General features: G+C 33.1%; 10 protein-coding genes across 10 annotated transcripts; 4 read left to right on the top strand and 6 right to left on the bottom strand.

Annotated features, from left to right (window-relative positions):
• Window positions 1-149: 149 nt before the first annotated feature.
• NAEGRDRAFT_49069 (uncharacterized protein) lies at window positions 150-2,211 on the bottom strand (the record flags this gene model as incomplete). Its single annotated transcript, XM_002677034.1, has 2 exons — window positions 150-748; window positions 963-2,211. 2 exons carry the CDS (start codon window positions 2,209-2,211, stop codon window positions 150-152), a joined length of 1,848 nt encoding a protein of 615 aa, XP_002677080.1.
• A 269-nt stretch (window positions 2,212-2,480) lies between these two features.
• Window positions 2,481-2,948, bottom strand: NAEGRDRAFT_67555 (uncharacterized protein; the record flags this gene model as incomplete). The annotated part of the gene is made up of 1 exon (XM_002677033.1): window positions 2,481-2,948. One exon carries the CDS (start codon window positions 2,946-2,948, stop codon window positions 2,481-2,483), a length of 468 nt encoding a protein of 155 aa, XP_002677079.1.
• Window positions 2,949-3,130: 182 nt separating this feature from the next.
• Window positions 3,131-3,738, bottom strand: NAEGRDRAFT_83142 (peptidylprolyl isomerase; the record flags this gene model as incomplete). Its single annotated transcript, XM_002677032.1, has 2 exons — window positions 3,131-3,353; window positions 3,549-3,738. The coding sequence occupies 2 exons, from the start codon at window positions 3,736-3,738 to the stop codon at window positions 3,190-3,192; spliced, it is 354 nt and encodes a 117-aa protein (XP_002677078.1). The 3' UTR covers window positions 3,131-3,189.
• Window positions 3,739-4,508: 770 nt separating this feature from the next.
• On the top strand, window positions 4,509-5,228 carry NAEGRDRAFT_67553 (uncharacterized protein; the record flags this gene model as incomplete). Its single annotated transcript, XM_002677122.1, has 1 exon — window positions 4,509-5,228. One exon carries the CDS (start codon window positions 4,509-4,511, stop codon window positions 5,226-5,228), a length of 720 nt encoding a protein of 239 aa, XP_002677168.1.
• Window positions 5,229-5,369: 141 nt separating this feature from the next.
• On the bottom strand, window positions 5,370-7,265 carry NAEGRDRAFT_67552 (uncharacterized protein; the record flags this gene model as incomplete). The annotated part of the gene is made up of 1 exon (XM_002677031.1): window positions 5,370-7,265. One exon carries the CDS (start codon window positions 7,263-7,265, stop codon window positions 5,370-5,372), a length of 1,896 nt encoding a protein of 631 aa, XP_002677077.1.
• A 601-nt stretch (window positions 7,266-7,866) lies between these two features.
• On the top strand, window positions 7,867-9,416 carry NAEGRDRAFT_79729 (uncharacterized protein; the record flags this gene model as incomplete). Its single annotated transcript, XM_002677121.1, has 2 exons — window positions 7,867-8,523; window positions 8,716-9,416. The coding sequence occupies 2 exons, from the start codon at window positions 7,867-7,869 to the stop codon at window positions 8,761-8,763; spliced, it is 705 nt and encodes a 234-aa protein (XP_002677167.1). The 3' UTR covers window positions 8,764-9,416.
• Window positions 9,417-10,490: 1,074 nt separating this feature from the next.
• On the bottom strand, window positions 10,491-11,280 carry NAEGRDRAFT_79728 (uncharacterized protein). Its single transcript, XM_002677030.1, has one exon. It carries the CDS (start codon window positions 11,196-11,198, stop codon window positions 10,602-10,604), a length of 597 nt encoding a protein of 198 aa, XP_002677076.1. The 5' UTR covers window positions 11,199-11,280; the 3' UTR covers window positions 10,491-10,601.
• A 574-nt stretch (window positions 11,281-11,854) lies between these two features.
• NAEGRDRAFT_67549 (uncharacterized protein) lies at window positions 11,855-14,111 on the top strand (the record flags this gene model as incomplete). The annotated part of the gene is made up of 2 exons (XM_002677120.1): window positions 11,855-12,546; window positions 12,611-14,111. The coding sequence occupies 2 exons, from the start codon at window positions 11,855-11,857 to the stop codon at window positions 14,109-14,111; spliced, it is 2,193 nt and encodes a 730-aa protein (XP_002677166.1).
• Window positions 14,112-14,405: 294 nt separating this feature from the next.
• Window positions 14,406-15,233, top strand: NAEGRDRAFT_79727 (uncharacterized protein). The gene has a single exon (XM_002677119.1). The coding sequence runs from the start codon at window positions 14,444-14,446 to the stop codon at window positions 15,206-15,208; it is 765 nt and encodes a 254-aa protein (XP_002677165.1). The 5' UTR covers window positions 14,406-14,443; the 3' UTR covers window positions 15,209-15,233.
• Window positions 15,234-15,264: 31 nt separating this feature from the next.
• On the bottom strand, window positions 15,265-15,837 carry NAEGRDRAFT_67547 (uncharacterized protein; the record flags this gene model as incomplete). Its single annotated transcript, XM_002677029.1, has 1 exon — window positions 15,265-15,837. The coding sequence occupies one exon, from the start codon at window positions 15,835-15,837 to the stop codon at window positions 15,265-15,267; it is 573 nt and encodes a 190-aa protein (XP_002677075.1).
• Between the last annotated feature and the right edge of the window lie 28 nt (window positions 15,838-15,865).

Here is a 15,865-nt window from a genome sequence, read left to right as displayed (position 1 = left end):
TTCTTCGTCATCTTCCTTTTCACTTCCGTATCTGATATTTTGTTCAAATGCAAGAATAGTCTCTGCCTGATGGTATTGTTCATTAAATGTTTCGAATTTTCTAAAGAATCTATCAAGATGTTTAATCAGATTTTGAACACATGAAAAACTTACAAATTAACAAATAATTCTTTCCATGATTGATAAATTCCCTTCATTATTAAAACTTCATAATCATCCAATTTCTTTCTTCCATAACCTGGTACTTTGAAATAGTGTGGTGCTACATCTTGGGATAAGAACGTTGAAATTATATCCTTGTAATATTCATCGGAATTCAACACTTGATTCCATTGTGAATCAATTAGCATCATGTTCAACAAATTAAATTGCTCATCAAATGTTGGTGTGCTATTATTTTCATTATCATCTTCAACCTCTTCTTCATTCTCTGTATCGACATGTTTTAACTTGTTTCCATCAAAGAAATTCACAAATAATGAAATTTGATGAATAACATCTGGTGATAAAGTGTGCTGTGCTGGATGGCAACTTCCTCTCCTTTGCCAGTACTTGTGGATCGGTCTCGGCTCTTCTCTTGGACATTTGTTCACAAATGCACCTGTACTAGTGATTGTTGTTGTTCTCACTTGTCCTTTTTTTGGTTTATTTACAACACAAGAATAATCGAATTGAACTGCAACAACCTGTACGTTTTGCTGAGGAGTTCTTCTTTCTCTTTCTGAAGGCAATACATGCAAGACCAAAGCTACAAAATGCCAAACAGAATAGTGAAAAGGAGAGAACAAGAGAAACAATGCCAACAAAATGAAACACCTCATACATGTAACTGTAAGGTTCCAAATAGACTACTAATTCCTCCTTATCTGTAAAACAATCGACAAAGGATCTATTTGTAAAATTTTGAGCACTTCCAGCAATGTGTAAATCGAATATTCTATGTGAATACTGATTATATTCACATTTAATATCATATCCTCTTTTTTCAAGCTGTTCCTCAGTCATTGATGAAAATCCTAGAATGGGTACTCTTAAATAGACATCGTAGGGATATCCATTATCGACTGTACTGTGTTTTTCCTGTAGAAAAACTTCACAACATCCCCTATGTAGGTAAGCAATAGCATTTGGATCCCTTTGCATTTTAGGATAATCTCCATAACTCAATCCTAGTACAGCAATACCAAAGACAGCCAAAATAAATGCTACTGTATTAAAGGCAATAAATAGTCCAATACTGACACTAAATCTAGGTGCACAAACTTTCTTTCCACAATATCCAACTCTAGTTCTAATTCCTTTTGGGATTTTTTCAAGAAAACAACCACAACAAGTTGTGGTAACCTTTTCAATATTATTCGTCTGCTTATCATCATCGTCGTAGTGAATATGAGCTTGGAAGAATGGTGTTTCATCAACTATTTTGGATCTTGGACTTTTAGTAGGAATCTTTTTCTTTGAATTCTCAATGACGAGATCAATTGCATCTGAGTCATGAATATCGGAAGTATTCAACTTGGAACGAATGACCAACAATTCAGGGTCAACATCCACGTCATCATCTTCTGGATACTCAATTTCTTCTGGAATGAGAGATGCAATATCCACAACCCTAACTGGAGCAGAGAGTGGTGATTTCCAACCACTTGGATTTGAATCGTCCTCATCCGAGCATGGTGATAAATAAGCATCATTATCACCTTTATCCGAAAATGAATCTACTGAAAATGTTCTCCTACTCAAAAATGATTCGGAATGATCTGAATCTGTCCTATCATTGTTTGTTGTTGTTTGTTGTTGTTGTTGTTGGTGGATTGTAAAATTAGTAGGACGAATAACATGATGATTGGCTCCAAAAAGAAGACTATTCGCACTTGGACTCGAACTCATAAAACTCCTCTGATATTGTTGTTGTTGTTGTTGATTATTTAAATTATTATTCACAAATAAATTATTATTATTATTGGTATTTCGTGTTGTTATAGCTGTCAAGGGAGAGTTATTATGGCTATTATTATTATTATTATTACTAATATGATTTGGTGAATTTGTAGAAGAATTTTCCTCCTCATCCAAAGTTGATTTAGTTGGTGATAGATAAGCTTGCAATTCAGTCGATGTGGATGATGAGGATGAATTACTCTGATCAGCTTCATCACCACGACTCGAACCAACTACCGAGAGAGTTCGTCCCTTTCTTCGTGGTGGCATTTTTTTGTAATTGGAAATTAATTTGCAAGTTTCAAAACCTCAGTAATAATGGGTGATGTTTAACGTGTCCAGCAAGGATTTGTTGAATTGAGTTTCCTATTCACATACATGGAATGGTTCATTTGAGAAAGTTGTGTTCTTTTATTGTGTGTTTATGTGAAATATTCCTTAAATTAAAATATGCGAGTTTGTACAAATTGCTTAATCCTCTACTAAGTGTTTTCGTATTTTGTGTTGTTAGGTTTCATTCCAGTAATGAAGGATTGAATTTATTCTTCATCAACTGGTTCTGGCTCTGGTTCTCCATGAATTAATCTATAAATGAATTGACAAGCAGTATAAATTGGATAACCACTGAAAATCCAAATAAAGAAGACAAAGTAGAAGGTATATCTAGCCAAAGCACCCACGAAACTCAATTTCTTAATGTGTTGAGGAGGTTTATGAAGAGGAATTCCATTATATGATTTTCCTGATGTGAGTGTTGATTTATCTTCCGATGGAGCAGCAGCAACTGCTGATTCTGTATTTTCACTTATTGTTGTGGTAGCAACAGTATTTTCCTCTGTTGTTGGTGCTTGTTTTGTTTCCGCACTTGTTTTATCAAATCTAGTCAAGGAATATGAAAAGTTATTACATCCGATACTATTTAATTTAATGCTTGTTCTTGATGATGATAGCGTTGATGAGAGAATTTTGTTGCCTCTTGGGACAAGGCTTCCAAGTTTATTGAACATTTTTTTGTTTCTATATTCTTGTCGGCAGCCTTCTTGATATGAATCCGTTCAATATGTTCATTTATATTATTATTGATTAATAATCGGCGTATTGGTTGTTGTTTGACCATTGATCCTCTTCTTCTCTTGCCTCGACATTGATACAAATGTTGAATAATCCCATCCACAGATTTTTGAATTATTTTAAATAAATATTTTTAAATATTTATTAAATATTTAATTATTATCATTTTCCAATTATTTACTTCCATGACAACAATTCAACTTCAAAGATCAAAGTAGAATTGGCAGGGATTAACTTTGGAATTTCTTGAGAGCCATATGCGTACTCTGATGGAATTTCAAGAATAGCCTTTTCACCCTTCTTCATGGTCTTGACGCCCAAATCCCAACCTCTAATAACCTCTATTGTTGTTAAGCCAGTAATATATTATAATTAAACGATGTTATTCAATAATAATATTATAATCAAACGACGTTATTATTGAATTCAATAATAAATCAACAAAATCCAATATCATAATAATATTTGTATAATATCATAATACAAATTCAAACACAGTTAGCCTGTTAAACAACACAATAATAAATACTACATACGTCCGAGACCCAAGTTGAAGGAGAATGGAGTGCCTCTATCAACAGAAGAATCAAACTTCTTTCCATTAGTCAAAGTACCAGTGTAGTGAACAGAGACCTTTGATCCGTGTGGTGGGAGTTCAGCACCTGAACCTTGAGTAATAATTCTCTTCTTGACTTGACCGTCCTTAGAAACTGGAATCCATTCCATTGTTGTTGCTGTTGTTGAATATTTTTTAAAATTATTAATATTATTATTATTAATAATTGGTGATGACGATGATGAGGAACGGAGAATGGAAGAAGAATTTTTGAAGAGTTTGAGATTGGAAGACTTGAACATTTTTTTGATAATAGAAGCGAGTTGGGAAATTGATTGAATAATAAAGTATTATCAATGTATCATAGAAGGAGAAGTAGTAGTATTGGTAATTGGGTTCATGAGGGAGATATTTGCAAATTAAAAAAGAATGAAAAAGAATTCCTTAATAATATTGTTTTGTGTGAGCAATCAAAGCTACTGTGGTACATATCATCTTTTAATTTCAATTTTTTTCAGAATTAATCTCAAAGGTTCATCTTCTTCACCTTCATTAGGTGAGAGGAAGAAGCTTAATTTGCCTCTAACAATGATAAATCCAAAACACAACCGGCAAATTTACAAGTTAGTTCATTTTTTGTAAATTTTATTGTAATGGCATCGCTTTGAACAATTCTAGAGGTGATGTAAGATTTGAAATTTTGAGCTGCATTCTTAGGGTAGGTAGAGCCTTTTTCGAATAGAAATAATGATTAGTTTAATTTCATGTGTTATTAATGCGTAAGCAGATGCCAATTGTTGAGGCTTTTGGAGTGAATAGAATATTTGAAAGAATATTCTCTCAAAAAAAAGAAAATATAAACACTTTCGAATCTCTTTTTATCCTAATGGTGAATGGTTGTTGGAAAGAATCTTCAGCTAGCAGTAATCAGAGCTGCAGCATGTCCTTCGTGGACGAAACTACCCATGTCAAAGAGAAGGCAAAAGTCATGAAGAGGAATCGTCAATTAAATATTCGAAACACAAGATTAAGAAAGACATTACAAAACGATAAGCTGTTGAATAATTACTTTGAGTTTGCTGTTTCCAATAACAAACATAACAATGACCTAACTGTGTACAAGATGGTCGACACACAAAGACTTGAACAACAAGAAGTTTCGAATGGAAACATGGAAGAAACTAATCGAGTGGTAACCTCCAAAGTACCAATCAAAGCAAACATGCTACTAAGTAACCCATGCCAACAGTTGAGTGAGCAACATGTAAATATTTCGAATAACATCTCACTTACATGTTCCAACAACAATTCATTCGAAAGCGTTTCTGATTTTGACCAACAACACGCCTCCATTCAAAACAATACTACATGTTCTAACATTGGTGAACATGTTCCATCTACCGAACAAATCTATTCGAATGAACATTCTTATTCGAATCAAGCTTTCATGCAAAATGAGGAATATTCTGGAAACAGCAGAGTTTCATTTACTGACAATTCATTGGATTTTTGCACTAGAGAAGAGGATTTGGGGTTTCTTACATATTCTTGGTTTGATACGTTCGCTGAATTTTTACATAAAGAAACTAATCTTCTTTCTAATGGATTTTCACAAAATGAAACAAACCAAACTAATTTATTTCTCAATTTCAAACTTTGATCAAATATTCGAATTTACTAAAATAGAAATGTTAAATTTCATTTAAAATTAAAATATCAGAAATATTTCCATTTTTCAAGAATCACACTTTGAAAAAAGAAGTTTATTGTTGTAATAATTGTTCTTGATAATCTTTTGACTTTATTGTTGTAAGGTTTTGGATTGAATCGAATAAATTTCATTCCATATTTCATATTCCTTTGTTGTTTCTAATCTTGAGAGTGTATCTCCAAGATTTTGCAAAATTGAATCTTTCAGAATGAGATTTAATCTATCCAAATTGGAATTTGATTCTTCCTTACTTTCCTTCAATTCGTTTTCTTTCGAATTATTTCCACTTTCCATTTCTTTCAAAAATACATAAAATTCCCTTCTTACATGAGAAGGAACATTCAATTCGAATAAGGAATTCAGTGCCATGTATTGTTCCTCAATATTTTTCAATATTTCAAAAGTTAGATTAATTTTCTTTTCCTTCATTTCTAATAATTGTGTGAAAATGTTGAAATTTTCCAAAGACATTTCTTTGGTGCAGTATTCTCTTAAAATATTTCTAAAATCAGAGTTTTGTAACATGATTTCAATTTCATCTTTTGTGTGGTGATTTGCCTTATTCTTTCGAATAGTTATCAGAATCTTGTTGAAGATATTCTTGAGTGTGGCCATTCCTCCTGATATCAACACAATGCAAACATAAATCACAAAAGAAACGAATCTGGCTCCATGTGAATTAGGTATCGTCGATACAATAATAATCGAAACAATAATCATGGAAATTAGAATCAACTCTATACGAATCATATAAGGATCATCAAAGAAGAACAAGTATCTCAATCCCTTCTCCTTAATCTTCTTCCTATTAAATATCAAATCGGCGCCAATTGCCAATAAACCCACCAAACATGCAACTGCAACATAAATTCCAATAATTATATTCACGTAAATTGCGTTTCCAATTGGGATGTACATAAAGACAAAGTAAAATGGAAGGGAAAGGAAGGCACATAGAGCAAATCCGCCCACAAAAGTGAATAGTAGACCTATGAGAGGACCTGAAATTGTTTTCTGAAACCTAAGTTTCTTTTCAATATTCTTTCTATTTTTGGAAAGTAAATGATATAAATTTCTTAAATAGTAAATTCTTATAATTGTCAAGGAATAGATCATAATGTACCAAGTAATAACAAATGAAAAAATTAACATTCTTGGATAAAAACACAAGTTATAAATTAATCCAAAATTATTAGCTTCAAAAAATATTACTATAAATGGCAAATATGGAATTAAAAGTCTACTTTTTAAGGAAGGTGTCAAGAAAGATTTCGAAATGAATAATACCAAATAATGCACCACTATCAAAGCTACAGCTGGTATAATCCAATAATCTGATTCTTGAAAAGAAATTGAAGCACATGCAGAATTCGCACATTGACAATCTGGCATGAATAATGAATGATAATATTCTAAAGAGGAATTATTTCCAAATCCATATGCCTTCTCCATATTTGCTCTTTCTTGCATTGTAGAAGAAATTGTTTTGAGATTCGTCAAGGAATTTGCAAATTTTAGAAACTCAATTTCTCTTTCTGATAAAAGTGAATTATTTCTTTTCAAATAGAGATAACTCATATGCACTTCTGATTCATAGGCAGCAACTAATTGGACATTCGTACAATTAGGTTTCGAATAGTATTGATACCCTGTACTGTTATCCGAATCGTATTGATATAAGGCAAATGGTGCATCCAAATAAACTGATGAAAAATCGGTAAAATTATAGAGTTGACCATCAGGTTTCCTTCTTCCAGTATTGAACTTTCGAATAGAAACATAGAAAGAACTATCCAATGAAATAAGAATATCAAAATCATCGAATGGATGATATGTCAAGCAAGTTCCAACACTTGTTGGAAGATAGGTAAATTGCAGATTTTCTAATTGATATAGTTTCGAATAGTCGCTCCACATTTTTTGAAGATAATTTCTGTAATCATCATCTCCCATGAATGCAACCTTGATATTTTGTTCTTGTTGCATATACTTTACGAAACTTGCCGAATCCGTAAAATTGAAAGAGTCTTTCCAATAAAAAGCATGTAATCCAGACCATGCATGTCCCGTATACAAGTTACTATCGAGAAATAAGAAGAATGGATCTTGATTGGTGGCATTTATGTATTCGAAAGTGGTGGATACCAAAAAGAAATGAAAGAAACAAAAGTGCCCTTGTTGTTGATAAAAGAACTGTTGGAGAGGCCATTTTTTTAATTTCTTGACAATTTTTAACACAAAGCGACTGTGTATCCAGTAAGACGCAGAAATTCGATTGTGTGTATCCAGTAAGACGCAGAAATTTTTTTTCATCTCATTGGACGAAACTTTTATGGAAATAACGGCTGCGTAAGATTGCACTCAAAAATCTTCCTCATTAACTACAGTTCAGAAAAGAAACTTCTTCATTAAATACTTTACAAAATATTTACTGTAAAAACATTGTAATATACTCTATTTAAAAAATACCATTTAACATCTTCAAGTATTACAATTGAATAAGTCAAAAATATTTAAACTTGAACTTGAGAAACAATTTAAAAAGCGCGCCAAAAAGAATCAATCTCAAAAAAACAATCTTAAAAAAATGCAAGAATTTGAAAGTTCCTCTTCGCCGCGTCTTTTAGCCTTGATCGTTGTCGTGTTGGCTGTTTCACTGTTGTGGCTTCTTTCAGTGCGATTGAAGAATACAGCAATAATTGATCCGTTCTGGGGGTTTGGATTTGTTCTTGTTGGGTTGGTGCATTTGATGGTGAATGATTATTCGTGGAATGTTCATCAGTGGATGTTGATCGGGATGATGATGGCTTGGGGGTTGAGATTGAGTTTGTATTTGGGGAGGAGATTTGTGAGAGAGGGGGTTGAGCATGAGGATTATAGATATGCCAATTTCAGAAAGAATGATCCAGAGAGTTATTGGTGGAAGAGTTTGATGAAGGTGTTTTGGTTGCAGGGATTGTTGATTTGGATATTTTCACAGGTTGTACAAAGTGTGTTGTGTCAAACATTGAGAAGTGAGTTGACTAGTTCCGCAGTGTTTTGGATTGATGCTATTTGTTGGTTGATTGGAGTTTTATTTGAAACTTTTGGAGATTTACAATTGGAATCATTCAAATCTAAACCTGAAAATAAGGGAAAGGTTTTAAATACTGGATTATGGAGATATACAAGACATCCAAATTATTTTGGAGATTCTATGGTTTGGATTGGATTTGGAGTGATGAGTTTGGGAATTAATTTTGCAGTCTCGTGGTATCACTTATTCTTGGGTCCAATTGCCATGGTTTACTTGTTAATGAATGTTACTGGAAGACCACTCTTAGAAAAACACTTGAAGGAAAAGAGACCTGAATATGTTGAATATATTCGAAAGACTTCGAGCTTTATTCCTTGGTTTCCACAACAATAATATTTTGTAAATTATTGTAAATATTAGATAAATTATTTAATTGAAGAATTCAAACTTGTTAGGGCAAATTCTTGAGATCCTAAAAAGGAAAGATATGGAGGATAAGAATCATTGATGTGAATGAATTGTTTTCCATCTTTCCAATATCCTTCCTTCACATAACCTTCAACAATTCTGCAATAAAATAAATGATGACCTGGACATGTTTCTTCCATTTCCTTCTCAATAACGCAACACAAGTGTGCACAACATTCCTCAAAGCAATGGAAGAGGCCATTAGAATTTCTTCTTTCTATTAAGGTGAGTGGTTTCATGTTGTTAGGTGTTGAATGGTCACTATTCACAAAGGTTGCAAACTTGTCTATTTCAGATCCTGAACATCCTCCAATTTTCAAAACATAATCTGCCAATGGAAGAGTTGGAATATTGAGGGTGAATTGTTTACTCCTTCGAACGAGTGAAGCCGAGTGTCTGGACTTGTTCATACTGCAAATGAAATGAGCAGAATTGTCGGTAGGTGTGAGCCAAGTAATGGTCATGAGATTTCTCTTGTTTTCATGATTACTCGAGAGAATGCAAACTGGATTTGTGTAGAGGAATCTGGAAAGTAAGTTAGCTGGAATGATTTGTATGAATTCTGATTGTCTTGTGAATGAAATTGCACTTGCTGACTTGGAATCACTTAAATCAAGTTTGAAAAGAGGGGCATATGCTGAATCGTCTCTTTCAAGAATTAATAATTGATTTGATTTGTTAATAAGATGAATGTACATTCCATCTCTAGTAATATTAAATTTTAGAATTGAATTTTCATCATGTTCAATAATTTTCAAAATAGTATCCAAATTGAGTGGTGTTTCATTCATTTCTCTCAATAAAGTTCCTTCCATTGATGAAATATTAATTTGTTGTTCTTGTTGATTGGATATTATGTGTGTCTGATTGGATTTTTCATAAATAAATACAGAACTGTTTAAAGATGTTATCTTTGTAATTACTGATTTGATATTCAACGAAATATTGCAATTATCATTAATAGTTATTGCATTCTTTGCACAAATATCAAGACTGATACACTTTAAATTTTGTTGTGAATCTAAAACCACCATTACAGCTCCTCTCCTTTCATTTTCTCCTAGTTCTGCATTATCACACAAACCAAAATCAACAACAATTGACTCCAAATCTAATGGCACTATTTCAAGTGGCTTTTCTAAATTCTTCTCCTCCCAAATCATCATTTCTCCACTCAGAGTTATTCCCACCAAATATCTATCAATAACCTTCTTCTTTCCAACCATTTTACTCCAATTTAATACTTTCAATCCAATAAGATTCTTTCCATTGCATAACTTATTCCACTTGGAAATTGTTAAATTAAATCTTTTATCACCTTCTCCTTTCAAAATATCAATTTGAAATATATGAACACTTCCTCCACCTTCCGAGTATCTACTATTCACAATCATAGTAAAAGAATGAACTATCAAATTAGATTTGTTATTATTCTTCATGGAAACATTTTCCAAAATCAAAATTTCATTCGGCATTAAATTCTTCTTTATCGAGCCTTTAGAAAATTCTTTCATCAAATCCAAAACAAACTCCTCTCTATCATTAATCCAAATAGAAATTGTTCCATCCGATCTTCCTATGAATGTAAATAAACAACTTGATCTGAGAAAAGCCTTCGGATCTTGTTCATTATTTAATTTGAGTCTTGTTGATGAATTCATTCCACACAGAGCACGATACAAACATGTGCAAAGTACTCGTGGATTTGTATTCGTAGTAATTGCCTGATTATTGTTGAGCATTTTTTTTAATAAATTAATTTTGTGGATAATTTACAATTATTAAATAATTAATTCTATAAATAATTAAATAATTAATATTAAGGAATGGAGGTGATTTTAAAATTTCATCAACATGAGATACTTATAAGGAGAATCTTCAGCAGTTTCATCAACTAATTGTTCTCCAACCTTTTCAAATCCTAATTTGGTGTAAAAATCAACATTTGCCTTTTTCTGAGTTCCCAAAAAACATCCAGAATATCCCTTCTGTCTAATTCTCTCAATACTATGTTCGACAATCTTTCTTCCAAGTCCTCTTCCTTGAAATTTAGGATCCACAGCAACATGTTCAATTTTTGAGAATTTAGTCTTGTCCAATCCAAGTTTCCCCCACAATATATCATCTTCCAATGATAAATTTCCATTCTTCAACATTCTATTGACAGCGTTCATGCCAGCCACGAATGGCATCTTCAAAATTCCAGCTCTCATCTTATCCCAAAATGTGACCACATGTCCATCATGAAACAAAATACATGTCTCGGCAATCACATCCTCTCCATTCATAATTACATAATTCTCAGGATTAAAAGCAACACTCAACCACAAATATCTTTCCCAGAACCAAGCTAAAATATCCAACTTGGCCTTTCCTTCAAAATCAACAAACATGTATGAACAGCCTGGATCTTCCTCAAAGGCCCGAGCACTCATCTCCCCAGCACTTTTCAAGTGAGCAATCTCGAAGAGTTGAACAGCAAAGTTGTTTAGTATTGTTGGCGCTCATTTTTTTTTGCTATTGCTTTGGATTGAGCAAGGCTTTGATTATTGGTTTTTATTTTGGCGGGAAATTTAGTGCATGCAGATTGTTGTGTGGTAACGGATCAATGCTAGTCGTTGTGCTATGGCGTGGAATTGAACTGATTAGGAAAAACTAAGAGCTGTTGAATTCATATTGATCATTAAGGAAAATTTGTGAAATGAAAAGATAATCGTTGAATTTTGTAAAGCATTGTAAAGTGTCCATCTTGTTTCCATTATATTCTCAGCAGCATTTCAAGTTGTAATAAGGAACCTTTCATTTAGCAGAGAATTTCAAACCAACTACAGTTTTTTGGAACTTTGCAAGATTTTCTTCCAAGATTTTCTCTCTTCTTTCCAAAGCTAAAAAAACATCTCCACTTTGGCGCCTTTTTTTCAAAGTTTTTTTGTCAAGATTCTCATTAGAGTTTCAATCAGGGAAACTTCTTGTTATTACACAATAATAATTCATAGAAGGATTTTATACTTCTATTGAGAGAATATATTTATAATTTTAATTTAATAACAAATTCATCACCGGAACACATAATTGTACATAATAACACAAGATGATGAATAATAATCAATTGTATTATGATGATGATGAATATTATGATAAGCAGAGAGGAAGGGCCCTTTCGCAATCCTCACAACACAATTACATTCCCACCACTCATTATGGTTCCATTGATAGTCATGAAGATAAGCCATCAACAAATCACAGAATTTCATCATCTAATCATTTTGTAAATTCTTCTCCTTCAATGATGAGTATTAATGATGGTGGTGGTGCTCATGGTGCTGATGACAAGTTTGTCAAACATGGAATCGGAGGAAATAACCAGACATCATTGTACTATTACTCATCTGCTGCTAATGATCAAGGCAATTCTGTTGTACATGAAAAGAAGAGCCTTGTCATTGCAAGAATGTTGGAATCATTGATTTTAACAGTGGGATTCTCAATGACGTTTGGAAGTGTTATTAGATTCCCTTATTTAGTGCACCAATTCGAGGGAGGTGCATTCTTTATACCATATATTGTATTATTAGTGATCATTGGAGCTCCTTTGATTATTTTGGATTTCACATTGGGTTCTATTGCCAAGCAATCGATTGTCTTTGCATTGGGAAGGTGGAATAGGAGAGCTAGTGGAATTGGAATGGCAGCAATTGTTTTTGGAAGTTTGATTATTGCTTCTTATTATTCTGTGATTACTTGTTGGATTGCAACTTATTTTGGATATGTTTTTATGGAACAGTACGTATTTCAATTTAATTTGAATTGGAAACATTGTTTTTCAATATTTTGGATGAAAATATAGATTTCCATGGTCTGATAAACCAGAAACCTTCTTTCACGATGAAATATTGCATCTCTCAGATCACTCATTTGATCTTTCAGGATTCCTTTCATGGCCAATACTGGTTTCTCTAGTTTGTTTCTGGTTTCTTACCTATTGGCTCGTTTTTGCCCAGTACATCAATAGATTTTCTCGAGTCATCATTTCATTATTGAGCTTGTCGTATCTGGTGGTTATGATTGTTGTATTGGTTAGAGTGTCATTGGAAATTGGAGCTAGTTCAGGAATGTTGCAATTCCTCAGACCAAATTGGAGCTTATTAGCAAAGGGAGATTTATGGTTGGGAGCTTTTGGACAATTATGTTTCACATATGGTATTGCCAATGGTGCTCTTGCTATTCATGCTTCACAGTACAAGACGAAGAAGGATACTATTTTCACTTCGTGGACTATCATTTTCTTTGGATTGTTATTTTCCTTAATTAGTGGATTGACCTATTATGCTAGTTTAGGTTATCTTTCGACTACTAGGACCAGTCCTTATGAAATCAATTCACTCTTTACTCCTGCGATTGCGAGTCCTCTATTCGTCATGATTGAAGTAGTTTCTAGATTATTCCCAACACCACAAATTTTTGTGTTCATTCTCTTGCTTTCTCTAGTCTTTGTTGGATTTAACAGTATAATGTGTTTTGTAGAGTCCATGATTGATATTGTCAAGAATCAAATACCTCGTAGAAATACCAGACGATTAGTTGTTTCAATTATTGTGGTTTGTCTCATTTGTGTGATTGCAGTGCCATTCACACTCTCCAATGGGTATTATATTTTGGAAATTGTAGATCACTATGTTGGAAATTATGGAATGGGAATGATTGCCATGATGGAATGTGTCATGATTGGATGGTTCTCTTCCAACCAAGATGGAGGAGTCAATAGAAAAAAGAAAAAGGCACTCAGAAGAACCAAATCAATAACCTATTGGATTTCTATTTGCCAATACTTTTCAAAACGTTGGAATCAATTCCGTTTGGAAAAGAATTGGAATAATTTCAAACAGGTTTCCTTCTTTTCTATTGAACATGTAAGGGAACGATTCTCCAAGGAAACTTCATTTGGACCTTACATTTTGTGGAGCATTTCCATCAAGTACATTGGACCTGTTCTATTATTCATACTCGTTGTTTGGAATATTGTAACTGAGTGCATTCAACCATTTTCTACCAATCATAGAAATCAATCACCTGATGGAAAGATTGTTTATGAATATGACATTTTGTCACTTGTTTTGGGGTGGATGTTGGTCATCTCATGTTTATTTGTATTTGTAATATTTGGAGTTTGGCCTTCTGTTAGGGAGAGGGACGAAGTTGGAGGAGATGAAGTTAAAGAATTTGCCAATTCACTTGATTCATCCAGTTTGAAACAACCTTTATATAGTTCATACTCTGATTTTGGTGATACTAGATCTGAAATATCATCCAATATTGATTTGGATACACAAGATGGTCAATTACATTAATTTTTTATGGGTTATCTTTTGATCTAGGACGCTTTACAGTAAATAAACTGTAAATGCTTCATTGTAAAGTACTTTGATTTAAACAGAACAGTAATCCAAAACAAATGAGGACCTCTCCGTGTATTAGGATATCATTGATCAAAATTCAGCTCCATGCCTGATTATTAATTCAAAAATGATGAAAACTCCTCTTAACAGTTCACACGATATTGTAAACCATTTCCCAAACTGTTCGAAAAATCACATGTATTGGAATGTTTCATCTCACGTAATACTAATAACTTCACCAAACAAAACAAAAAAAATCACACAAGAACAAACAATTAGAAACAATGGGAAACGTTTTTGATAAGATTCCTATTGAAGACATTCAGTCAGGAGTTACTGGAGCCATCAATGCTATTACAACAGGTACTCACCCAAGTACTACAGACGAAACTACGTACAATTCTGTGAAAAAGTGGATTAAAGATTGTGATGAAAAAACCTGCAAGCTATTCCACGATTCTTTTGCAATGCCAACTGATGCAAGTGGTGCTATCATTTATAAGAAAGCTGTCGTTTTCACCAAGTCAATTGATGTCAATTTGACAGATCTCTTGGTAGATTTGTTAGAATTATTCAACAGTAAGAGTTATCAAGCTCTTGCCATTTCTGCTTTGAGAACAGTTGCCAAGAATCTCAAGATGAGTATTTCCACAGGTGAAAATAACACATGCATGATGACAGATCTCAATAATGGAATGATCATGTGTGTTGCCTCCACTGTTTACGAAAGTAAACTTGATGCTACAATCTTCAAAACAGGTGTCCTGTGTACTGGTACCATTATTAAGGTTGTTCCACAATCCATGTTCAGAATTGGTTTGATTAATGCCATGATGAGAACTAGTTTGGAAAGTGTCAGAAGACAAACTGTTGAAATTTTGCAAGCCAAGTATATGATTGCTGAGAAGGATATCAAAGATAACAAAGATAACTTTACATTATATAATAAGGTATTCATTGAGACAGAGGCTATTTATAATGATTATATCAAAGAAGAATTGAAAAGACATAAAGCAAAGGAAGAAAACAAGTTAGAAGCAGAACAATAAATTATTGAACACAAGGTTAATTTTCATATAATTATAAGAGTCCTTTCTTTCTTTCGTTATGGCAAGGAACCAATCAAGTGCTTGATAACCATTAAGGAATCTTCCTTTGACAAGTCATCAACTCTAAACTTCTTTACACATTCTGAGCCTGCTTTGATGATTGTTCCATTTTTCTTGTGTTGAATGTGGAAATGTTTGCTGACATGTTTGTGGCCACACAACTTACAACTCTCCACAACAGGATCAACCGATTCTATATCTAAATTGAATACCCATTGCTTCTTTAGCTCAAAGAACAATCTTCCTAGCTTGTATTCTCTATAGAGCTGTTTCAAATAGATGTTTCTGATTGATAACTTCCACAATTTCTCAACAGCTGCTTTTAGCCACGGTGATAATTTGGTACTGTCGATGAGTTGTTGCTCAGCCATTGTTACTTGATTATCATGCTCGCATTCTTCCAGTGGAATGTCATCTGCCAATGGTTGACAATCATCTAAATCTCTTGTTGGGGAGGAAGCTTGAGTAGTATTGGATTGCGAAGCCAGATTTCTACAAAAAGTGTCAATTTTTTTGTGTTTGTAATCAGTTGGTAGATGAATGCGAGGTCCTCTTGTTGCTTTAGCCATTTTTTTTTGAAAATTTTTGATCGTGTTG

This window comes from Naegleria gruberi, assembly GCF_000004985.1.
Source record: "Naegleria gruberi genomic scaffold NAEGRscaffold_24, whole genome shotgun sequence".
NCBI classification, from domain to species: domain Eukaryota; phylum Heterolobosea; class Eutetramitea; order Acrasida; family Naegleriidae; genus Naegleria; species Naegleria gruberi.
Note: the sequence above shows the minus strand (reverse complement) of the source record. Positions and strands in the feature narration are given on the sequence as shown.

Coding starts and splice junctions, on each gene's coding strand:
- NAEGRDRAFT_79728 (XM_002677030.1), bottom strand. CDS start 11,198: ATGAGTGCTCGGGCCTTTGAGGAAGATCCAGGCTGTTCATACATGTTT.
- NAEGRDRAFT_79727 (XM_002677119.1), top strand. CDS start 14,444: ATGGGAAACGTTTTTGATAAGATTCCTATTGAAGACATTCAGTCAGGA.